General features: G+C 37.8%; 4 protein-coding genes across 10 annotated transcripts; all 4 read left to right on the top strand.

The window, feature by feature from the left end:
* The first annotated feature begins 724 nt into the window (after nt 1-724).
* LOC135582519 (transcription factor SPATULA-like) lies at nt 725-5073 on the top strand. 2 transcript variants are annotated; one of them, XM_065085471.1, is made up of 8 exons: nt 725-1174; nt 1261-1362; nt 1465-1530; nt 1630-1695; nt 3062-3358; nt 3525-3588; nt 3721-3838; nt 3913-4117. In XM_065085471.1, exons 1-8 carry the CDS (start codon nt 947-949, stop codon nt 3968-3970), a joined length of 999 nt encoding a protein of 332 aa, XP_064941543.1. In that variant the 5' UTR covers nt 725-946; the 3' UTR covers nt 3971-4117. The 2 variants fall into 2 exon arrangements, with proteins under 2 accessions (XP_064941543.1, XP_064941545.1); XM_065085473.1 differs by lacking the exon at nt 3913-4117 and adding an exon at nt 4936-5073 and having other exon boundaries at nt 809-1174.
* A 1000-nt stretch (nt 5074-6073) lies between these two features.
* Nucleotides 6074-12163, top strand: LOC104000344 (filament-like plant protein 7). Its single transcript, XM_009422362.3, has 6 exons — nt 6074-6194; nt 7648-7719; nt 8250-8382; nt 8495-10985; nt 11070-11130; nt 11560-12163. Exons 2-6 carry the CDS (start codon nt 7663-7665, stop codon nt 12025-12027), a joined length of 3210 nt encoding a protein of 1069 aa, XP_009420637.2. The 5' UTR covers nt 6074-6194; nt 7648-7662; the 3' UTR covers nt 12028-12163.
* A 1526-nt stretch (nt 12164-13689) lies between these two features.
* LOC135594974 (WUSCHEL-related homeobox 4-like) lies at nt 13690-15107 on the top strand. The gene is made up of 3 exons (XM_065085470.1): nt 13690-13976; nt 14075-14347; nt 14430-15107. The coding sequence occupies exons 1-3, from the start codon at nt 13734-13736 to the stop codon at nt 14577-14579; spliced, it is 666 nt and encodes a 221-aa protein (XP_064941542.1). The 5' UTR covers nt 13690-13733; the 3' UTR covers nt 14580-15107.
* A 1104-nt stretch (nt 15108-16211) lies between these two features.
* On the top strand, nt 16212-24753 carry LOC104000345 (uncharacterized). 6 transcript variants are annotated; one of them, XR_672850.3, is made up of 11 exons: nt 16213-16607; nt 18191-18253; nt 19612-19696; nt 19847-19921; nt 20232-20310; nt 20507-20546; nt 23317-23426; nt 23516-23585; nt 23827-23909; nt 23998-24100; nt 24402-24753. XR_672850.3 is itself a non-coding variant. In XM_009422365.3 (10 exons), the coding sequence occupies exons 1-10, from the start codon at nt 16254-16256 to the stop codon at nt 24044-24046; spliced, it is 1005 nt and encodes a 334-aa protein (XP_009420640.1). In that variant the 5' UTR covers nt 16213-16253; the 3' UTR covers nt 24047-24379. The 6 variants fall into 6 exon arrangements, 2 of the variants coding, with proteins under 2 accessions (XP_009420640.1, XP_009420639.1); XR_001975717.2 differs by lacking the exon at nt 24402-24753 and adding an exon at nt 24229-24379; XR_672848.3 differs by lacking the exon at nt 24402-24753 and adding an exon at nt 24181-24379.
* The last annotated feature ends 581 nt before the right edge of the window (nt 24754-25334 follow it).

Genomic DNA, 25334 nt, shown 5'->3' with positions numbered 1-25334 from the left:
TATTGTCAATATTGAGAATCATCTAATTTACTTTTGAAGTCAATATTGAGAATCATCAATCGTCTCTGCGACTGGGGATGAACAGTGTGGGAAATCATAAGGGTTTTGTCCTGTGGAAAGGTAGAATGATGATTCAGAGTGTAAGAAGGGAACGTGGATGCTTTTACAGCTCCATCCGAACGAGCAACTATACGCTGTGAGAAAGGTCACCACCTTGAAACAGACGAGAGGATTCAGAAGCATCCAGTAAACCAGGAGTCGGGAAAGAGAAAAGCAAAGATGGAGTGATGGTGATGTAGGTGAGCAAGAACAATGGAGACACTTGCACTACTAAGAAAAACTAAGGCAACGTTTGATGAGAGATTACATTTAATATGCCAACAGGAAAATAAATCTAAGAAATCTTTGCACTCTTATAGTGATTTTTAGCAGCAAGTCTATAAATCTAAAAGAAGATTAAGGTAGAGTTATCAGTCGGATCCAAACATTGATTGCTTCTTCTGTCTGATTTAGCTCAAGAAACAATTAAAGCAGGAGACATTAAATGACACGATGGGTTGGTCTGTTCCGTCGCTCTCCTCGACAAAATAGAGAGACAGGGAAGAAGTGATGGTGATGATGCCATCTCTCACATCAGTAGCAGTTCCGTGGATTGTTGGAAACATACAAGACCCATCGCGTCAGTCTATCTCTCTCGAGTTCTTGAGAGAACACAGTCATGGTGCAGAGAATACATGACTGTGTACCTTCACCCTTCTAGACCGAAGATGCAGAGAATACATGCACGCAAACCCATACAAGCAACACCTAAAGGCCTGCAGCCTTAAACCTGTGGTGTTAGGGTGATGAGTGCACTGACCCGCTGAAGCTTAGAGGAATCAGTCGACGGAGAGGGTAGACTTATGCTGCACTTCTTTTCTCTTCAGGCGGATGTGATCAGTGACGGATGATCGTGGCAGTGTGCTTTGACAGCAGCAGCTCTTTTTCTTGCCAAGGTGGTCAAGGGAGAATCTCCTGTTTTTCTTCTAGTTGTGCAGTTGGAGCTTCGTCTTGGAAGGCTGAGCAGATGTTGACTTCTTCTTGCTACCCCATTTCTGGTGGTGGTGGTGGTGGTAGTGGTGGTGGAAGCAAGTCACTGGATCATGATTTTGACTCTTTTGAATGTGAGAGTGAGGTGGTTGCCTGATTCATGTTCTGAGCTGGTTTCACTTGATTCACTGGGCTGTGGGTCAATTGATGGCTTGTAGTGGTGGTTTGCAGGAGAGTGTGGAGGTGCCGGAGGAGCACACAAAGCCGGTTCCGGCACGGAGCTCCGGCTCCAAGAGGAGCAGGGCTGCAGAGGTTCACAACATGTCTGAAAAGGTCTTCTTTTTAACCCTTTCATCATCTTCTATGTGTTCGATTGGTTTTGTTGGACACTCACTGTCAGATTTATGGTTCTGTGGTGCGATCTTTTGGAAGCAGAGGAGGAGGAGTAGAATCAATGAGAAGATGAGGGCACTGCAAAATCTGATTCCCAACTCAAATAAGGTGCCACCGAACAAAAGTTTATTGGCTTTACTGAATTTTCTGGCTCATTGTGTTCTTTTCTTGTCTTCTTTACTTTGGACATGTTGTGCTTTTGAGCAGACAGATAAGGCTTCCATGCTTGATGAGGCTATTGAGTATCTCAAACAATTACAGCTCCAAGTGCAGGTCAGTAAATGCTGTCAGGTTCTTCTATCTGTAAATGTTAGATGATCTTTACCAATCTATGTGTAAGTTCTTTCCTCCTATGTTGTGATATCTTGTACAAGTGCATGTGAAATTTATTTGACATTAGCTTCTGCTCACAGTTTCTCTTTATCCTTGGAAAAAATTATCTGAAATTTAAGATAAGAATCAACAAACATAATAGTTCTGCAACTTACAACTAGCAAATCATGGATGCAGCATGGACACTGTTGTTGTTGTTCCCTTGATGCTCTGAGTGAAAACCTCTTAACTCTTATGAGTTTACAGTGAATGATTCGAATTAGGTTTTGAGAATTCTTACTCTTATCCAAGCACATGAAATGAGAAATTTAACTTGCGGATAGATGAGCATTTATAAGACAGTTTTGAAGTAAGGGAAAAAAAAATTGAGGTTGCATGCAGTGAGTCTTGTTGTTCTGTGGTTTGGTTAGTGCACACAAATAATCTTGTCTTTGAGCTTCAAATATGCACTTTGGTATCGCGTTCACTGTTCTGCTTGGGACATATTTTGTCTTTGTTCATAGATTCTGATGACTCCGAGTCCTAAACAAACTTGCCCCTCCAACACCATAAAAAATTTTCAAGGATGGATTAGTCCCAAATCTTGTAGATCCTTTTCCACATCTCGAGACATATAGATTAATGAGAAATATGTGAAATTTACTTATAAATTGTCAGGTATATTCCTTTGCTCTCCCACATAGGCATGCCTCCTTAAGATGATACTTACATAATCACTTGATGCCAAGCTAGTGTGCCTCAAGATTTTAAGTTGGGTTGGGATCCAAGAATAACAGTTGTAAATTTAGGTTTGCCCTTAGTCAACATCGAATTCATGAAGTTATTATCATAAAACCAAGTTTCCTCGGAGAGCCAAAGTTCTAGGAGTAAGGAATCAACAGAAACAAAGAACATATGGAATTTAAGAGCTCCATTCAATTTCAAATCCAGAAGATAAGTTATTTCAGAATCTAAAGATTTGGACTCTGGTTTTGAGTGGCCCCTCTGATCATCCAATTTCTTATTTGTTCCATTATTTGTTCTTCCTTGCCTCTGAAGGGAGTTTATCTGCAGACCACGTGAAAAAGCTTCGGAATGAACCTTAAGCTTCTTTTTGGTTATCAAATAACTCAAAAGGCTGACCACATTATGGGAATCATTATTTGTAAATTGTGGTATACAATGACAAATTTCAAACTCACTCCTTACCATAATAAAAGACACCCTTTTTTTCTACTAGCTTAAAATCAGGTTAGCTTGAACGAGTTCCTTCTTTCTGTATTTTATGCTTATGATAAATTGTCTTTTGTTTCTGTTTTCGTTGCAGATTCTTTCAATGAAGAATGGTCTTAATCTCCACTCCATGTATTTGTCTGGAGGACTTCAGCCTTTCCGAACTTCACAGACATGTATAGGTTTCGGTCTGAATGGCAACATAGCAATGAACAACCGAACAGGAATGCTTCCCCTGAACCAAGATTCACCTGTTCGGAGCTCATTTGATCTGTCAAATCAGTGCACAACAATCGAGCCCAGTCTCATCAATGTGACTAATCTTGAGACTCCATTAGTGAATCCAGTAGAATCTCAACGTGGATCAGTCCAAGTTCCTGTATCCTGTGAGGTAATCTTTTTCTTTACCTACATACCATTACTCCTGCAGCATGGTATTATAGAAGAATCAATTCTGAATACAGACATCATAGAAGAATTATGCATGCAGATAGATCAACTTGTAAAATCCTGGGTGCGGAGTTTTAATGTAAACCATTTTTCTTCTATTCTCATAGGAAATGTTAACAAGTGACTTGTTGACCCAGTTATATGCAGCGGATTACACAAGGGACCTCACAGGTAAACTATCATAGTTCCTCCAAGCACCACATTTGGTGGCTGCTGCATGTTTGTGACGAATTCTCATCTCATTGCATTTCTCGAAAGAAACTATGAGAATTTTCATAGCTGTTGATGATTCTAAACGATCAGGTGGGCAAGCATCATCTGCAATTGGTATCGACTACTTGGAAGAATGCATATTGGGAATAGAAGGAAGGTCACAACAATTGCTATCCGATGAGGAAAATTTCATTCAGCACTTGCATGGGTAATTTCTTTGTCTGTTTTGCATTACTGATGTTGATCTCATGACTGTTCTTTGATTTGTATGATACTGGCCAGCTTGCAGAGCGTAAGTTTTCCAAGTTCTGATTTGAAGGAACCATTTCAAGATTCCTAAAGTGCACTGATTAGGCCATGATGCCAAGGAAACCAGATACATTGGCACTGTGCCATCTTTTGATGAGATTTACGGGATGTATTTTTGACATTTCTTTGGCATTGAAATATCTTCTTACTTGTGGATTGTGAAATCAGCTGCTACTAATGTGAGAACAAAGAATCAATAGAAGAATAGATCTTTTTAGACTAAAAGTTCTTTAGGGATCCTCCACTGCATGTTAGTAATGAGATGTTTGTCCAACTTGTTTAGCTACTTCTTGCATATTCTGTGAGAGCAGAATCATCTTGATTAGATATCGAATGCAACACTTGCTTAGACTTCCATTTCTTTAGTGTCATCATGTCCAAAAGCATTCATACTCCTTGGTGTAACTGTTTCTTAAGGAAAGACTAATTCTTCTCCTAGTAATGCTGCTGCCATCAATTCACACACTAAGAATCTTGTCCACCGTTCTCCAGTAGAGCTTGTATTTGACACACAATCTTCAGCTGCAGAAGGAATGTTTCTCTTTGAGACATACCTGTCACGCTTCTCTCCTTCACTTGCTTGTGTTTTGCTTTCAAGTCTTTAGTTTGTAGTTGGGGTGAACATGGAAGTCAATGACAATGCTGAAGGTGGATTGGACAAGCTGGTGTACATTGTACTCTGCACTACATCTCACTTCATAGCATTGATCCAAGCTCACAGTTTGGTTGCTTGATAGTTAGTATTCCACTTATCTCTTACAATAATCTCCTAAAACTTCCATACCTACAAATACTAGTGGATGGTGTTGGATCTGCGTGCAAATCTTGAATTGATCGAGTGATGAGAGAATGTTAGATCTGCTCAATTTATGGAAGAAGTAATGCATTATCATCTTTGTACATTTCTACTGCTGAATTAGCACATCTTATAACAATATCCATTTTCAGCACCACTTTTCCTGATCATGCTTCAAATTTGCCATCTTTCTGAAACAGGTGATGATGCCATGATGAGTGAAAAAGGATTTGAAGTTGTGCTGAAAAAGTTGCAAGAACTGAAAAAGGATGACCACTCGAGTTTGTCTTTTATCAATGTTCTGGAAGTCATTGTTGTTACCAGAATAAGGATTGCACTTCTACATGTTTATGGTAGGCTTTGTTCTTGTGACATGCTCTGGACTCCTGAAGTAAACCACTGAAAGGCATTGGGGAAATAGCTGCTTGGAGTGCTTTGCACATTAAGAAAGAACAAATTTCAAGAACTTTTTGGCTACAGTTAAAAGTATATAACTTGTTTTTGGTAAATGTATGTGTGTGTATATATACATATATATATATATAAATATACATATGTATATATATGTATATATAAAAGATGTATATTAAAGCTAGAGAATTTAACATGTGCAGATAACAACATGCACTGCATAGGTTCTACAAGCTGGATAGCATTATTGTGAAACAGTAAGAGTAGAAGCTAGAAAGGTACCACCAGAGTTTGGTGGGAGCCAATGTTGCCCTGGAATCCAATGTTTCTGTTCCATTATCTGTCAGGAAGTTTTCATGGGTTCTTCACACTTTACTGTGAGAGCCAGAGTTAACAATGGTCAACACATACTGACAGCTAAGTGCTCTCTCTCTTCCAATGATTTACAACTTAGGACAATGCTTCTATCCAAAAATTCTTGGTCCCCAAATTAATTCTTTCATCCTAAAATATGATAGCTTAGTTTTCCTTTTCATTGGATAAGAACAGTGGTAACCTGATAAGTGGTAGCTGCTTGCTACAACTGTTCAGAAGAAGATGCATGAAGCTCTGGGAGGTTTATTTGAGCCCTCCCTGAGACTGACTGAAGTGTTGAGGAGTCTTAGTTTGAGTGGAGATCAAGTGAACCCTTATTGTCCTTGCTTCTGTGAAGAAGGAGCTTGAGATATGTCATAAAGGTTGCAACAGAGATGTTAAACATAGACACATCCCTTGTTGATAATAACTATATAAGCCTCTAATGTAAAGCTTTAGTGACCCTACTTGTTTCTATTGTGACTCCTCTTACTCCCTACCTTTGTCCTACCAACCTATTCATGTCTACTCCTTGATGAGACAAAAACACAAGGAAAAAGGCACACTCTGGGAGATAAAAAAAAAGTAGCTTTGGTTCTCTCTCTCTCTCTCCCCTCCCCCCCACTGTGCATGTTGTTGTTGCCCTTGCTTCTATGCTCTGATGCTGAGAATGGAGCTCCTGGGTTGAAGTGAGGTCAGTCCAACTTAACTACTCCACATCTTCCTCTACCTCTAGCCTCATTAGAGTTGCAGACACAGTTTTACCACATGCATGATGCATTCCCTAAGACTCCTTTTGATTTATTGTTTTCCTTTCGTCCTAATATGAGCATGACACTTGCTGAAATTTTGGATAGTTTTGCACATTAGCCACTTGGATTTTGACCTGTTTCTTTCTTCCTTTCTATCAACTTTCTTGTAAATTTGGTATTGACTAAGATCTTGCACTGGTGGGTTAAAACTTGAACATTAGCTAAACTCCAGAAGGGTTTGCATTGGAGTTTGAAGGGGATGACTGTCTTCTATATGAAAAATTGGCTGATTTTGTAACATCAAGAGTATAATGCTCATATTTCTGTGAAGCATAGCTTTTCTGAGCTGGTCTTGCTGAAATCAGTTTGGAGCTTAGGTTGATTAAGTGGTCATGGTACTCAGGAAACCAATTTCTAGTATGGGTTTTTATTCAAAAATTGATGGACATAAAGTTGGGGAATTTGGTTGAACAGGGGATGATGAGATTGTGTGTGGAAAATGTGAATGCTTCTACTTCGAGAAACATGTAATAAATCCATATAAATATTCTTGTGTATCTATAGTTGCAAAAGATTATTTTCAACTGGTAATGAAATGCAATGAAAAGAAAGTACAACATTTACTTGCAACAAGATGAAGGCAAATTTCTTTTCCCTCAAGGAAAGTTGAACTTTGATATAAATGAGATGCCATACTCACTAATATTTTATTGAGATATTCCAGTCTAACTTTATTTAGCTCTACAGGTTGTTATAATAGCTGAGATGGAATATGGAGATACTTTATTATGTAGCAGTTAAAATTTATCATAAAGGACCACATATAATGTGTACAAGTATATAAATATATGTATATATATGATACACAAGAACAGATATACAAAACTCCAGATGGGAAAACTAGAATGATCCAATATGAAGATATTTTACACAATTAATGAATCCCAGAATGGACATGGAAATCAACAATTTTGTTCAACGGAATCCTCGTAACCAAATTTTTTAATTGAAGAATTTTTCCTACTTAATTTATTCAAGATTCATGGAGAACATTCAAAATGAGCTTCTGTATATCAGAAGCTCATGATGAGGGATACTTTTAAGTCATGCAATAAGGACCTTGATAAAGGATCACATTCCCAAGAATGTCGATTGACATACAAATTTCAAATATATGCAATCTTTACTGAAATTGTGCAAAATCTGTTCTTCTTTTTCAATTGCCACCTCCTTTTGCACTTTTTCCAGCACTGTTCTATTAATTATTTTCCACCCTACCATCATACTTGTCATGATTTAAAGGATATTAGTGATGCATCTATTTGAGAAGTTCTGTGACATATAAATTCTGAATAGCCGAATAGGATTCCTTATTAGTGGCTGTGCACTTTGTAGAAATTTGTCAGGATCATGGAGAACAAAACAAGGCTTTGGAAGAGAAAGTGTTCAGAGAAGAACATGATCAAGGTAAGCAATAACAAGATCTTCAGCTTGATTGATCAATGCTTTTTTGTTCTTCTTTCCTCTTCTAATATAACAAATGTCTCATAATCAGCAACCTTTACAAATTGGATTTCTTAAAAATGAATTAGTTTCTGAGAACTGATCTCTAGATCCTTTTATACTTTTCCCTGCTTCATGAAACGAGGATTTTGCTATCGACATCTAATAAAAAATTGGTGGCAACCAATCTTCTATAAATCCTCTTTACCAGGCTTTCTTCTGCATTGTTAAATAATAGATCATTTGTTCTGATTGATTATAAAGAAGGATGAAATAAATAGTCAGATCAAGTGGGGGAAATGCTTCTATTCAAATGTTCTATGATTTGCGTCACTATTGGATGTTTAAGACTTAACATAGACTATCACTTCCTAAGGGATGTCAAACTATTTTCTGTGTCCTATGTCAAACTCTTTTCTGCTTCCTATAAAGAGAAATATACATTTCCTTCTTATGCTTAGCGTCATTCTTAAACTTTTCATGATTTTATTCAGAAAGAGAAGATCCTTGAGTTAGAGAGATCCTTAGAAGACTTGAACGAACAACTGTCATCTGTTCTTACTGAGTCCAGTGTTAAGGATGATCTTTTGACAAAGCAAGGAAAAGTGGCCAAAGAAGCAATGTCAGGTTAATTTTTTTTTTTTCTGAAGTTTTGTATCTTGCATTAGATTCACATAAACATGATGGCTCTCCTGAGAGTCTGTTTTATCTTAAAATTCAATCATGTTGAACTTGTTAGGATGGGAAAAAGCAGAAGCTGAAGCCCTTTCTTTAAAACAAAAACTAGACGATGCTTTACTTCAGAAAAGAACTGCTGAAGAAAGATTAGTTAACACAGATATTGCATTAAAAGAATGCATGCAACAGCTACGAGTTATTAAGAAAGACCAGCAGCTCATTATTAACAATGCTTCTTTGAAGATATCAAGAGAACAGGAGAACATGCGAACTTTGGAACAGGGGATGATTGAGACAAATAAGAGGCTCACTGAATTACTAATTCAAAATAGCAACCTGAATAGAGTTCTAGAGGCCAAAGAACAGTTGGTGAAGGAATTGAGTGTGTCCAAATCCAATTCAGAAGCAAAATTCATGGAAGCAATGGCCAGTCTTGATTCCGCAGAGAAACTCAATGCTTCTCTAAAGTATGAGGTGTGCATGCTTCAAAAGGAGCTTGAGATTCAAAATAAAGAGACCGAACTCAATCGCAGATCTGCTGATGCTGCTCATAGGCAACACCTGGAGAGCATTAATAAGATTGCTAAGCTAGAATCAGAGTGCCAAAAATTGCGTGTCATTGCCAGGAAGCGACTACCAGGGCCTGCTGCTTTAGCTAAAATAAGAAATGAGGTTGAAAGACTGAGTAGTTATTCTGTTGAAACGAGGAAGAAAAAGTCAAATTCCACAAGTGAAGCCTTCAATACAAAGGATATTAAGCTAGAAGAATGTTATGATGGATCAAGCAAGGGTGCTACTTCTCGTGTTGAGAGATTACATGCCATTGAAGATGAAAACCAGATTCTCAAAGAATCACTGACTAAGAAAAACAGTGAACTTCAGGCATTGAGTATCATGCTTGCACATACAGAGTCCAAACTGTCAAAGGTAGAGACACAACTTAAAGAATTACCAAAAGGACAAGCTTGCTTCGAGCCAGCAAGCAGCAGCCCAGTGTCATATGACCTGCCACTTTCATCAATATCAGAGAATGATAGCAATGAAGATAACATTAGCTGTGCTGAATCGTGGACTACTAGTTTAATCTCTGAACTGAAGCACTTCAAAAGTGGAAAACCAGCTGTGCAACCATGTAAAATTTATGGAATTTCAGGTTTTAGTTTAATGGATGATTTTGTTGAGATGGAGAAACTAGCAGTAGTTTCTGCAGATAAACATTTTGGAAGTTCACTCGGTATGTGTGGTGATAATAATGCATGTGTGACCAATAAAGAACCTTTGACAGGTCTTGGTCTATTAGAAGCAACAAATAAGGAGCTTGTTACAATCAAGGATTTCTCTGATTTCATTGAAGAAAATAATGAAGTTCAAGTCACGAACATGTCATTTGAAAAATACCCTAGCTGGCTTCAGGATATTCTGACGATCATTGTACAAAAGCATCATATCTTAGAAAAAAGTTTAAATGCCATTCTTGAAGATGTTAGGGTAGCTCTGAGTGACTGGGATTATTCTATAAAGGCAAGATGTTCAGATAGCCTATATTGCAGCGACAAAGTACTTCAGCTACTGAAACACACTTCATCAGATTCAATTGATGGAGCAATCAATGCAGGCATACTGGACAGCGAACATAGTACCCGATCAAACTTTGAGAAGCCAGTTCGTAAGCTTGTCAAATTGGTTGAGGGAATCATTCAGAGAAATATAAGAAGTAAAAGTGGTCAGCACATGTTATCTGGTGATGATGAAGGCACTTATTTACACCAGAAATCTGCATCAGCAAATGGGCATGTTGCTCATGCATTACTATGGGAAAGTTCTGAATTCACTGCTGTTCTACAGAAATTTGTTGCTGTATGTAATGATCTGTTGAATGGGAAGGTTGATCTTCAACAGTTTGCTGCTGAAGTAACTTCAATTGTGGACTGGATTGCAAACCACTCTTTCGCCCTTCAAGAAGTTTCAGACATGAAGGAGATGTTTAGGAAATACTTGGATGCAGATAAATCATACAGTGATAATGAACTTAAGGCTGTAATATACACAACTAAAGATAACGATAAGTTAGATGGACATGAAGAACCCAGTATTGATAAAGAAAGAAAAATACCTTTAGTCTCTGCATCAAATGGTTTGTGTATCTTGTTTACCATGGAGGATATTGAATCCAATCTGAAATGTGAAAATGAGCATCTAAAATCGGAGATCATGTGTATGGAGTCCAGAAAGAAAGATTTGGAGGAAATGCTACAAGCATCTAGTACTAAGAATAAGACATTGATAGCTCAACTCCATGAATCAGAAGAAGACATTTCCAATTTACAAATAGAGCTAGCAACACTTAAGGAATCCAACGGGCAGATTGAAAACCAGGTTCTAAGCCAAAAGTTAATTAATGAAGATCTTGGAGTGCAGCTAACAGTTGCAAAGGCTGAACTGAATGAGGCTTATCAAAAACTCTCATCCCTTGAGGTTGAACTGGGGCACAAAAGCAATTGCTGTGAAGAACTAGAGGAAGCATGTCTAGAACTACAGCTTCAGTTAGAAATGTATGAATTATTTCTTTTGTGTGCTTTTCTTTTACCGAAAATCTTATAAATATCATCTGAAATCTTTAACTCTCTCTGGCACAGTGCTTCATCTAAGGAAACTCCAAAGTATATCATGACCCAAGACGAAAAGCAAATCCAGGCAGTAAGTCCTATTATCTTCAGTGATATAATTGTTAAATGTAAATTAAATTTTCTCTGGAGCTATTGGCACACTATATATGAGAAATATGAAGCTAACTATTGTTCTGAGGTTATAGGCTAATCGATGATACATGCCTGGTAGATCTTGTTGGTTCTACTATTATTTCAGTAAATATGGGTTTATGAATGCTAAACACACCACAAGTATCAGGAGGAATTGTGAGCAGGTCTGACCAAATGCTTGTTCAAGACATCTACTGATTTCGGTATCCTTTAATTGAAGTTGCAACTTTAGCTGTGTACTTCTGATTCTCAAGCAGTTGTGTCTTTAATTCAAATTTCTTGTTTCAGATGGACGAATACGATATAATGACTATGAAATTACCTTAGTATTGAGACCTTAAACAAAATTAATTGTATGATCTTGCAGGATTGTGATATAGTTGCTGCTTCAGAAAAACCAAGTGATGCATCTCTATCAGAGAAGTTGATATCTAGTCCTGCTACTACAAAATCTAAATGTCAGCCCAGATTATTTGATCATATGAGAACAGACGATCATACAACAACTGGAGAATTCAAACCTCCTAACACAAAGGAAATCATATGCACCGAAGTGCGGAATCTGACAGCCGCAGCTTCTGAGAGTCCCAGGTCAGGTCTGCTATATGGACGGAACATCCACATGAACCATGGTTACGGAAACTTGGCAAACTCTATCACTCAGCTATCACCAAAGAAATTGGATGATTCTTACAAGCAGAAAGGAGGAGCTGATGCAGGAATGCTTACGGTTGCACCCAAGAGACAAAATGGGGTCAACTCTCTCAGAAACCTCTTGCTGCAAAGAAAACAGGAGAGCAGTAAGAAGCTTGCACTTCCTATGGGTTCCAGGTAGCAGACATGCATATGTTTACATGTTTCTTGGTGAGTTTTAGATTGTGAGCGCATCTAAAAGAACGTAAGAAGATGTAAACTTCCTGTATGTAATCTTAATGCGTCTTCCTGTGTGTGTATATTAGGTCCTTCAGGTGTCAGAGAATCTGAGATTAGAACATGACAGTGTTCACAAACTTGGTTATGGGTATATATGATCTTTAAGTTGTGTTGAAGGTAATAACCTACAGTTGTACCAATTGTCCTCCTTGTGCTTTCAATATGCCAGTGGTGGGCCTATTCTCATCATATCCAATGTTAGATCTTCTTTGAAACCATTTGAGGTAACAGATTTCTTAATCTAATAGGTCTGAACTTACCATACTCATTGTAGACATATGAAGTGTTGGATTAAACTAGATTTCATAGATTTAATTCTCTAGTGGAATTACTATCGAAATAAGGAAAAACAACTCTTATCCAAATGTATGTTTGGACACTCATACTATCTATTAATATTCTGTTTTGGGGTGTTTTGACTTGTAGTAGAAAGATTCAGCTTGTTTCCTTCTTTTCCTAAGAAAAAAGAAAGGAAATCCTACCTAATTTAGGTCAAACCCACTGAGATTTGTAATAACTATAACAAGAAGCTTTGATGGATTGGTAAAATGTTTCTAGGTTTTCATTCTGGTCATCCAACATTAACTTACATTTGTCTCCCAACATTGACTTCCATCATCAGCACCTCCACACACTAATACGTGTATCAGTTCTTCTTCCAACTCCAACTTCTTTTGACTTCTCTTTTACCCTTTTGTTCTCCATTCCGGGGATTGGAGGAATCTTGTTCATTGCATCTCCACCCAAAAGCATGGAGGCAACTCATCATTAAAGCAGGAAGAACCGACCGATTTGACTCCTGTCATTCTCTACTTCGAAGCCAACAACACCAGCCCATCCCACGCCACCTTTTCTTTCTTCCACTCCACCCCAAAGTCAAACTCTCCCCATCATTTGGTCTTCCCTTCTCTTGCATGCTTTCCGGTCCCAGCCATGTCCTCCACGCACTGTGACCCCATCTGCACAAAAAACCTCACCAAGTCTGCCTCATGGCAGAACCTTTGATTCACTGTTCCTACTAAGCACCATTACATTTTCATTAGATCCATCTGGTACTTGGACATTAGTGTGATGCAGTAAATCTCTCTGGTTGCAAAATATTTGTGTATGTGATGGAGGTAAAGATAATTAAAGATATATTAAGTCTGACCTGCAATCTAAAAACTTAAATTGTTATTTATTCCTGGAGAGCAGAGATTACAAATAATTTGTGACAGACTATTTTTTCTCTTTAAAGAGCAGTTAACAGTGATTTTTTTTTCTTACAAATAAAATAATCTCAACTGGCACAAAGTAGAAAAAAAGTGTTGTATGTACCCACCTGTAAAGCTCAATCATATGCTGATGCACTTAACCAAGATCTGTTGGTCTTTTCCCTGGACAAGAAGATAAATGTGTTAGCTAGCATAAATATGTAGCCATGAACTCAAATGATCATATATGGAGCTGCTCCAAGACATAAATTGTCACTATAGTTCTAAACATCATTACTTCCACCATATATATATATATATATACACACCCACACACCCTTGTCATACTAACATCAGCAACTCACTATAAATTCCAAGCTCCATATCATGTCCATCTAAATTCTTGAAGGAAGCCATGAAGGTTCAGCAGCTGATGTCAGGCTTCTGGGAGCAACTCCCTTCTTCCTCTTCGTCTTCTTCTTCCTCCTCCATCTCCTCTTTGACGACCGATAAGTCTAAGCGCCTCCGTCCACTTGCACCGAAGCTCACCTCCACTGCTGCTGCTTCGACCGCCGACACCAGGAACTCTCCTCTCTTGAAAAGCTTCGATTGCCCGGTGACCTCCAAGAGCACCTCCGGAAACCTTAATGTCTCACTAGTAGGTCTTCATGCCTGCGGTTGTTGCCTTACCAGTTCTACTGGTGTCAATTACTACTAGTCGCCGAAACCTGATGAGGGACGTGTTACTGGGTGCAGTTGCAGTTGCAGATGCAGTCAGGGGGTACGCGGTGGAACCCGACGCCGGAGCAGATAGAGGTACTGGAGGCGCTGTACCAGGGTGGCATGCGAACGCCGAACCCGCCCCAGATCGAGCGGATCGCCGCAGAGCTTGGCAAGTACGGTAGGATCGAGGGCAAGAACGTGTTCTACTGGTTTCAGAACCACAAGGCACGCGATCGGCAGAAGCTAAAGCGCAGCTCGCTCCTCGCCCTTGCCACCAACACTGCTTCTGATCTCTCCAGTCTCAAAGTACGAACCATTAAGTTCTCTCCTGATCACTTCGTGCGATCGTGTTACTTCGGTGATGGTCATGCATGGTGGTGAATTACAGGAAGAAGAAATGAGGGAGTGCCATGACGGCAGCTGCAAGCGCAAGTGCAGGAGCTGGGGCCGCCATGAGCTGGACGTGGAAGGGAGTGGACCAGGTGATCAGACCTTGGAGCTCTTCCCACTGCGCCCAGAATGGAAGCATGCAGATTGAATAGCATCTACAGAGAATTAAGACCACCGTTCTTTCTTTCTTCTTTGATCGTTAGCTTGGCTGTCTCACTTTGCCCTCATGTTGAGCCATGTTTCTTGACTTCCTTTTTTCTCACAGCTTCTTTTGAAGCCCATAGGAAAGTGGAGCTTCTTTTGTTGCAGTGCATTCTTTTCCTTTGTCAACATGCAGTAGCAGGTGGAGGAGACTGCTCGAGCTGTGCTTTCCGTGCTGGTCTTTCTCTTCTTTTCTTTTCTGCTTTCCCTTTTTCCTCTTGTCATGCTTTGTTTCTGAACGCAATGTTCTCATGATATACGACACCAGAAACTGCAATGCTGGTCACAGGCAACATCCAGAAAGATGATCTCCAATCTCCAACAAACTAATCTCTTGTTTCCCAAATCCTTGGTCTTCTTCTTCACCTTCCTCTGCATCTCTTAGCCTAACAATCCTCCACAAGACAACTTTTCCTTGTGGAATGTGCGAACTATATCTCTATTCTTGGATAAGATGCATCAAGCATTTGCTGTACTATGATGTCTTTGAAGATGAGCATAGAATATAGCAGATGAAGTGCCATGATTAACTGATGCTCTTTTGGGTGGTCAGCTCTCTACTAGTGTCAGACAGTCGAGCCCAACCTTAGCATGAGCCTGCACAGACACACTCAATAGTTCATCATAGAACAAAGGTTTGACCTCCAAAGGTAATCGATGGAGGCCTTTTCTGTATCTTTGGGAAGTGTTTGTGTTCAATTTGCTGCATGAAGAACTGGGCTGTGATTACTTGTGGAATGATGTTAAACTAGCAAGTCCTGTGCCATATTGTTCTTGTATTTTTATGATCATGTCTTAACATTATATGGTTACAGTTTTTGATTTAGATCTTAAGAAACACAAGCAGAATTCAAGTTGAAAGATTAGCTTGTTCTTGTCATTTTCATAAAATAATTGGCTAAAGCTGGTGTATTTTTCAAGACAAATAAAAGACAGGGCATATGTAGATAATTGAACCTGCAAACACCTATATACCAATTTGATCAAATCCCTCAAAAATTGCATGTACATTTGGTTGTTAGTTTCGTCACTTAACATTGATCTTTAAATGCTATAAAGCTCGTTATTTAATTGTTATGATGAGCAAAATATTAAAAGGTACTATATATATATTCTCAAAAAAATCTCTAAATTTGGTAAATTGCTAGAGAACGCAACGCGTGAAAACTCTATTTTTTTTTTTACCTTTGTCTCTATTAGATCGGTTATCGCTTTTGCTCGTATTATCGCTCTCACCTTCTTGCATCGTTCTTGTATATCGTCCCTCCCTTTTTCTTTTGTGGGATCCATCATCGTCTTTTTATTTGTCAGTATATATATATATATATATATATATATATATATATATATATATATATATATATATATATATATATATATATATATATATATATATATATATATATATATATATATATATATATATATATATATATATAAAAGAAACATTGTTATTTTGTGATCGGTTTCTACTGACAGGAAACTTTTCACGGGTTTGGGTAAGATGTGCAAGTTGGTTATCGGATTTGGATGAGAATAAATCCGACCCGTTTAAACATATGCTCATATTGAGCACGGTTGCTAATCGTCACCACCGCAAACGTTTCGACGGGCGGTATCGATGGACGACATGGCCACCGGTTACTACCACTCACCCCCGGACGCCGCCCACAACCCCTACCACCCTCCGCCGCCGATCCACGCGGCGGGGCCTCCCGGAGCTCCTCCGCCGCCGCACAATCACCCGATGCTGCCGCACCAGCACCACTTTCACCCACCGTACCCCGCCCACCAGCCGCCACTTTACGGCACCACCTACGACACGCCCACCGACCAGTACTCGCGCGACGAGGTCCGGACCTTATTCATCGCCGGGTTCCCCGACGACGTGAAGCCCCGCGAGATCTATAACCTCTTTCGCGAGTTTCCTGGGTACCAGTCCGCCCAGCTCAGGAGCTCCGGTCAGTCCTCTCAGGTGCGATTATTCTTATTCTTCCTCCTTTTTCCTTTAGATTACTGTCCTACATCCTTCTTCTTGCTTAGTTTTCGTATGACCTGGTTAGGTTTTGGAAACTCCTAAAGTTAGGGTTTTGAAGTGGTATTAGGTCTTCTTTCTTGGAATTATTCAAAATATAAGAGAAAATTTGATTCTTTAGATTATTTTGCTTTTGGTTTTGAGAATCTGGCAGTTGATCTTTTTGCTTGGAGACCGCCTGTAAGTGACAGTGTTCAATTCAGCTCAATGTATGTGAAAGCTATCTTATGGAACTTCTTTTGGAGTACTAATGTAAATCGATGGAGAATAATACGGATTATTTCCTTGATTCATAACAACGCAGTGAAAATGCGTGGTTCTTTGAGTGGAAACATACACATCATTTTTTAAATAAGAGTGATTATGATTGCAATAAGCTGTTATTTTGTAAGACGGGCAGCACAGGTCACTAGTCTCACACCAATATGGAGTCTATAAGAAGATCTGTATAGGCAACCTAAAGAGACTATTTCATTGATAGTGCAAAATTTTCATCGTACTTTGAAGCATGGTTTGCAATACCAAACTGTGCTGTTCGGTATGGCGGTATGCACCAGTCTAATAGAGGACTGGTACGGGCAGTATATCGGTACTCCTTAGTGTACCGTGTATCGGTATACTCGGTATAGTTCGGTACAACTCGATACGTATCATATTAATAGCTGATCGATACACCAATATGGTATGATATTCAGAACTTTGCTTTGAAGTGGAAATGTATTGATGATGAGTACATAATATTAAGCTTGGTGATAATTTATGACAACAATATATATATATACAGGATCAGAATTAATTTTAAATGAGTGATTGTCATTGAAATAAGTTGTTATACTATCAACAGAGCGACGTAGTACACAAGAATCCGACCAATATGGAGTCCAGGAGGGTCAATATATATCCAGTCTTACCCTTATAGGTAAAGAGACTATTTCTGCAATGAACCTTGGTAACCTAGTTTTTAGGAGCAACATTACCAATTCCCCAAAGGCTTGCTCTTTATGTGACTCAAACATTTATCGTAAGCACACTCTTCTATACGTGACATCAAATTTAAACATGTATGTTCTATGCCATGGTCGGTTTATTAAGCTAAATGGTGTGCAGCCTACTTTAGTGTAGGCCAGTCCGTAGACAGGTGTTCTTTAAGAACAATAATGGAAGTTATGCATTACTATGCTAGGTGTTATTGTGTATCAATATTATTAGATATCCTATATAGAGTAGATCATTGCCAAATTCAGAATCTCAGAATCTTTAAGACACATTTGGATCTTACATTTTTTATTATAAAAGCCATGCAGCTCATAGTAGACAGCCAAAACTCTCATATATGTTTGCTATGAGTGGTATAAGAACATTAACAAGTGAAGCTAAATTTGGTGGTTGGTCATTCCATTTTTTCTCCATGATGTGAGTAAAATGGCATTCTGTAATGGGTCCCTTTTGATGTTTTTATATTGCACTTAATATTATTGTATGTGATTGTTAATGGATACTAATTTGTGTTTTCTACGCTGCAGGCATATGCATTTGCTGTCTTTACTGATCAACAATCAGCTCTTGCTGCAATGCATGCTCTAAATGTACGAAATTAAAATTCTGATTTGCAGTTATTATTTTTATCTGAGTTGCTTTTAATAGTCACCAATCCTAAATAAGGATTCTAAATTGGTGCTGAGAACTTATAAAAATTGTTGAATGATATGTAATATATAATAATGTTGATTTTGATAATAATGTCAACTTTGAGAACTTATAACAAATTAGATATATAATAGATTTTGTGGAGATAATAATGTTGACTTTGCTGCACTTCTTACACATCAACCCAATATTTTGCAAGATTTTCTCCACTTTGATTCAGTTAATCTTCTCATGAAGAACTGGTTATGGAAATCCTCTAGGTCTAGCATATATGAAGCTTGCAATTAAGAAACCAGCTTTTGTTTGTCACAGGACAGTTACTTCTCTACCACCAAGATCTTCTTTAGTTTACCATTCCTTGCATGTATAATCTGGAGCATACATGTAGGCTAATCCATGTCATATTATTCTGCAAGTTATTTTTTGAGCCAGATGCCTATAGATGACATCCATGGTTGTGCTTTGTAGGAGCAAGTATATTGCTGGAATTGTTTGACAGCCTTTTGTAGGTAACCAAAAGAAGGTGAATGCGTTAGATTGTTAATGGTGATGTCATTTCTGATTGCAAGTACATCTTGCAAAACTTGAATATTTTGTATGTTAATCACATTGAAACATAAGAACCTATTATGTTATAGTTAAATATTCTAGAAAAGGTTTATGTGGCTGCATATGCAGTCACATGTGTTGATGTGATAATATGACTGTTTCTCATAAGGCCTATGGGCCTCAAAAGTGTGAAATATCCACATGTGGAAATATTTACAATACACATGAGCATGGAATGTCATCACACATGATATTGGCATATACTTGCATGGTCAACATAACCATAAAAAATAGTCTTATGTGGTTTGGTTTTTATCCTTGATGATTATTGTTTCTACTTGTATTATATTACAATATTACAAAGCATTGTCCATGATCTTTAATCATGTTGACTCGATGTAGTTCTTATAAGTTTTCACTTAAATAGCTTCTTAAATGCCTTCAATTCTTAAATACCCATTAGTTCTTTAATTGTGTAGACTTCCTGTTGACTCACATGCTGCTGCCAATTTTTGGAACATTGGTATGATCTACTTGGTCTAACATGCATTATGCAGTTTGATGCTTTGAGATTTGTATGCTCAGTGAAGTTTGAACCTTAAGAAATAATTTCTAAATGCTGCAAACTGGTAAACATTTTCATAGATCAGAATCACCATATTATCTCAAATATAAAATCTTTGGGTCTATTTATTACCATGTTTGAGTAACCTCTCTCACATATCATGAAATCAAATGCTGCTGGTAGGGACTGATGTTTGACCTTGAGAGGGAATCAACTCTATACATTGACCTTGCAAAGTCTAACTCCAGGTCAAAACGTTCAAGAACAGGTGCACAATTTTGTTTTACCGTCTGTTATCTTTCTTTTGTGTAACTTAGCATATTAATTAATAACTTTCATGATGACTTGAGTTCCTGACTTCCTATTACAGAACTTTCTTTCTTTTCAAACTTGGACTTATTATATTTTTGATAAGCAGATGATGGTGTACCTTATTCTTCTGATAAACGAGTTAGAGGACCTGGTGCATATTTAAGAGGCTTTCCTGATTCTGGTAATACCACCCATTCCTTGCATGTTAAAGCACCTGGTACTGGTAACTAAAAGTAGTTATTATGTTTACCATATCAATTTATCCATATCTTCTAGTAGGCAGCAGACTACCTGTATTTTGAAACAATACCTATTAAAGCAGAATTCAGGACTGGTGAGATTGGCCTACTTCAGTGGATTCTTTTTTAGGTCACTGACCTTTCTGATTTTTGTTTAGCTATTTTATCTTGATAGCTTGCAATAATTACTCACATGGAAGCACCTTCCTCCAAAGCTCACTTTGCACATGTTTGGCACATTCTTCACACTAGCAGGTTCTGGAAGCAACATTCACATGTCTGGAATGGTTAATTCTGCTTACAGCTTGAGTGGTTATCCCTCTACACAAAGGTTATGGCACATGACTTTAAGCACAGATTTGCTACTTATATCTATGAACATGCTAGATACATTGTTAATACTATATATTCCTTCATCTAGTCTAGTGTATAAAAGATTGAAAAGAGTATCTAAATGTAACTTACAGTTTTATAGCTTTACTTGGGGTGTCTGATTAAGAAATTACTTGTTATGCCCACAATCGCAGCCAGACAAATTTTGGTTATGAAGCAGACCATAATAAGTTGGTGAGTTTTACTTTTTCTAGTTGTGTTTCAATCATCAAATTATTGTACTCAAGTGTTCCTTTTTTATTCATCAATGATTTCTACTACTTCTGACAGTCTACTATATTTCTTTTGTTATGGATTCCACATATGGATCATAAAGAATCTAAAACAAGTTTACTATTTCAGAATAAGACTGAATATCTTTTTATTTTAAAGTTTTTGTATAGCACATAAAACATCTTCTACATTTTTTTTCCAGATGTTCATTATAGAACCCTTATTGGAAATTTGCTTTCTTATTTTCTGTTTCAAATGTATTTCTTGTTTGTCTTCTTCATATTAGTGCTGAAATATTCTATTTGACCTTTAACTCAATTTCTAGACCAAGTTATCATTATTAAAGTTCTAGGTCAGAAGCATAGAGGATGACTTGCTAGGAGCTTTTAAGACTATTAATTACCCTGCCTCTAGTAATTTATTTTATACATTTTTTGGTTCTTGTCTAGAAATCCTTTGATCAATAGTTACTGCTTTAATTTTTGCTATGTATGAAGCTTGCGTCTAGGGTCCTTAGTAAAATATCAGATCTACTAATTACCTATGTGGTTGTATGTAATTAGGTTTCCTGGTTTTCATAAATTACATAATTATAATTTGGCATAGTCTTGGTATTCTGGAGCATATAAGTTTTAGATAAAGTCCTAACCTTATTAGATTGATAATAAAGGATAAGCAACAATAGATTTGTTTTCACAGTAAGGTTGAGTAAAATTGTGGTGCCAAGAAAGAAATGAGGCAGATTAGAGGAAGGAAGTAGAGTAGCAGAGGACAGCGAGCAAAATGTCTGCATCTAGGAGGGAATCTTTTTTATATGTGCATAAGTACCATAAGGAACCAACTTCTATTGACTGAACCCCCACTGTTAAAATGTTTATTGCTGGCTTGACTTGTTTTCACTTTTGAGAGTCTGAGACTTGCAGCTAGCAAAAGGAAAACAACATTTGGCTACACAAACTAATTCAGCTGACAATTCTGTTCATGAACATGACTCTAGTTAAAGCTCTACTTATTTATACTGACTAATAAAAGAATACTTGTCACTTGACTGAAACAAACCCAATTGTCCCATAAAACATATCGAAAATTAACTTATCAAGTCAACCAATAGAACTCAACATGAACCAAAATCACTTTCGACAAAGATTATATCAGATAGACCTTAACCCAGTTGTTAAATGTAATCTGAACTGGGTTGCATCAGTATGCTTCTGTTTCTGCTGATTAAACTTGAAATCAATTACATCTAACCACCAATAGCTTCCTCCTGACCAAAGGTTTGGATCGATGCTTTGACTTTATGAGGCTTTAAGGGCTGTCAGGAGTTTGATCTCCCTTGTTCCCATGTTTCCTTGATAAACCACATTTTGCAGTACAATCTCCACAGTCAATAGATATATTGAATAAGAAATAGTAAGGGCTTCTTTTCTTCTGGAAATTTTCAAACCTATTGTTGGCAGCTCTCTGAAACTGTTGAACCATATAATGGCTGAGCTTTCTTTCCTCTTTGTAGTTTTCTGAAGTGGGTGTATGTGCCTAAATAGTAATCTGACATGGTAGCATAGATATGAGGTTGCAGCATGATATGTTATCTGGTTTGAAATACGAAGGAGGAAGTCTTAGCTGGTCATTGCTTCAGGTCAGGTTCGGCCGAGTCATATATATATATATATATATATATATATATATATATATATATGTATGTATGACACTTCAAAAACTGTTGAACATAATTTGTGTTTTCTTCTTCTTTTGTCTCTATCTCTTTTTTTTCTTCTCTTCTAATTTTATTTATAGGATCGAAAAAGTAAAAACTCAAGTCACAGAACTCAAATCTCTCTCTCTCTGTCTCTCTCTCTCTCTCTCTCTCTCTCACACACACACACACACACACTCATGTTGAACTTCTCAAGGAAAAAAACAAGGCAAAGCTGTTTGAAAGCTACCTTCTTTTACGAGCAATGACAGCATATTGCTCACCGCCATAGACTGCACATGCCAAAATGAATAGTTCACATAGAACAGCTGATGGTGGATTCATCAGTGTCGTTTTCTCGTCTTCCCTTTTTTGTCTGTCTTCCCCTCCCCTCCGCCTCCTGCCTTCCTAGCTGCAAAGTGGAATCAACTGCCTGCCTCTTCCTTTTCTTCTTCTTCATGGTAGACATGGATCAACCACATTAGCAATCCGTGCGTATCACATACTGTTATTCAGGAGGAAAGAATTCTACAAATCAGGGTGCACAACTTGAATGTGGTTGGTGGTGGTTTGAGATAAACTCATGGTATACTTGTTTTACTGGGAATTCTTTTTAATCAGCAAGCTATAGCAAATAAGTATATCTGGTTGCTTAGTCATTGTCATCTTTCTGAAATGCCTTGCCTATGGTATCATATTGGTAGGTTGTGTTGGCGTTGATACGAACTCAAGATTACTACCTGGTAACTGGTATACTGAATCTGAAAGATATATACTTTGGTATGAAATAGAACCTCAATAAGCTGCCTCCATGCTGGAAACTGTTTATTAGTTGCTGAATTTATTGTTTGCTTATCTTATGATTCCCTTGTTTTGATGCTTTGCTCCTGTAGATTTTGACTGTATGAAAGATTCCTTCATCTTTCTTTTGGGTCTCTTGGACAATTTCATTAATTGCACTTATGAAGTGCAAATTCATTGAGAAGTTGTTATTTGATTTCTTGCGTCTAACAAAACACTTTCATGATTGCACAGAATAATTCATCAACTTATGCTCCTCTAAGTAACCCCCCATGTCCAACGCTTTTTGTGGCAAATCTGGGTCCCAACTGTTCTGAGCAAGAGTTGGCTCAAGTTTTTTCAAGGTTATAAGCTATCAATGTTAGTTATGTTTACTTTTCAGTTGCTTCTTTTTTTTGGCTATTGTTTATAACAACTCTGGTGTAATGTTCAGATGTCCTGGGTTTATAAAACTGAAAATGCAAAACAAGAACGGACTTCCTGTTGCATTTGTTGATTTCCAGGTACATGTGATATTACTTAAATTTGTATTCTTACAATATGGAGGTATCTGATGTACAAGTGTTTGGATCATTTTCTAATTTGTGTTTTTTAATTTTTATTCTTACACTATTGTTGATAAACATAACTGTGCTTTGTGAGCAGACTTAGCTTTAAATTATTATACTATTGTGCTTTTTTTTTTGTTATGAGCACGATCTTGCTTTGTTCCATTAAATTTGAATTAGAATATGCTTTTTACAGGATGTCAATAGTTCCACTGGAGCCCTAAATCATTTGCAGGGAACCATCTTGTATTCATCAGTTGGGGAGGGCATGCGCTTGGAGTATCCTTCATACAAGTTCTGCCTAAATTCTTGTTGTTATATATTTGACACGAGCAGGACATTCTTTTTCTTAACAGAAAAAACCTAGGTATGCAAAATCACGAATGGGTCTCCGAAAACGTGAAAAGAGGACATAGTTTCCATTTAAATTTGGAAAAGCATTTGAAGATTCTGCGTCCCTTTTTATTCATGTAAGTTTATGCTTCATCTAGATTCAAGTTTTGCACTCGGAAGATCTGATTGCATTGTTGATGAATTTGTGACTTTCTAGCACAAATTAGCTGTTGAATCTACTATTATCAGCAACATCAACTTACAGGCACTGCTCAAGCATAACTAGAGCGAATCAATGTGGTTAGAACTATCTAGCTCTTGTTCTTCCGGGGGATTGTCTATAGTGTCCTGGTGTTTGTTGTCATACTGTTTTCACCAAAGATGAACATATGAATCATTTTTGACTTGTTTTGTGATTTGCAAATGTTTTTCATCTAGGTCAAGCTGGATCCACATGAATACAAACAAATGTGGTTTGTAGGCACATGGTAAGACAGTCAAAAGGGACAGATACAATCAATGTACCCATCCATATGCACATCACATGGTTTTGGATGAGACAACTATATTGCAAGCATTAGGTTCGATCCAAGCAATCATGTCAAGTGCCCATCCCATTCTTTGTCTCTGCAGCCAGGCATCATGTGTTTGTGTTCTACCCATTACCTTCCCCAAAGGCAACAATCTGTCTGATGCTTACACATACTCTTATTCTATCTCAGTAAACTATTTACTTTGTTATTGTATCCATCGAGGAAGCTATAAATATCAAAACAAAATTTATCTGTCATAGTTTAGAATATTATTAATATATATATATATATATATATATATATATATATATAATTCATTTTTATTGTTTATAAATTAAAAATGTGATTAAACTAGATGACTAGAGATTTGATTGGACCGATGCTCGGTTCAATTATGATACTAACGATGTTTGACATGATTTGAGTATGTATTTTAAGACCAATTAGTGAGTACTTTGAAGTATCGATCGTCCTAAACTTTCGTTAGTCCCATTCACATGGGTTGGAGTGAGCTTCCAAGTTGATGCTACAATCATTATGGATCACATGTCGAGCAGGTCCACGCTTCAGCATCGTTCTCATGGCATGGAACCGATTCCAATTCCGGCCCCACTGTGAACCGACACCAAACTTCTCCTCCCGACAAGCAATCCACCTGTGCCTATGCCATACGGAAGCCAGGAGTCTCCTGCTTCTCCCGTCACATCCGATCCCCATTCCTCCTTGGCAGGCACCTGCACTGTCACCACCGCAGCTTTTGCTCTCCCTTGGTCCCTCGACCTACGGACTACCTTCCACCGAGTGCCAGCTCTTCCATTCTCTCTCTTTCTCTGGGCCG

Source organism: Musa acuminata, chromosome BXJ1-10 (assembly GCF_036884655.1).
Source record: "Musa acuminata AAA Group cultivar baxijiao chromosome BXJ1-10, Cavendish_Baxijiao_AAA, whole genome shotgun sequence".
NCBI lineage: Eukaryota > Viridiplantae > Streptophyta > Magnoliopsida > Zingiberales > Musaceae > Musa > Musa acuminata.
This window is presented reverse-complemented; position numbering and strand designations above follow the sequence as displayed.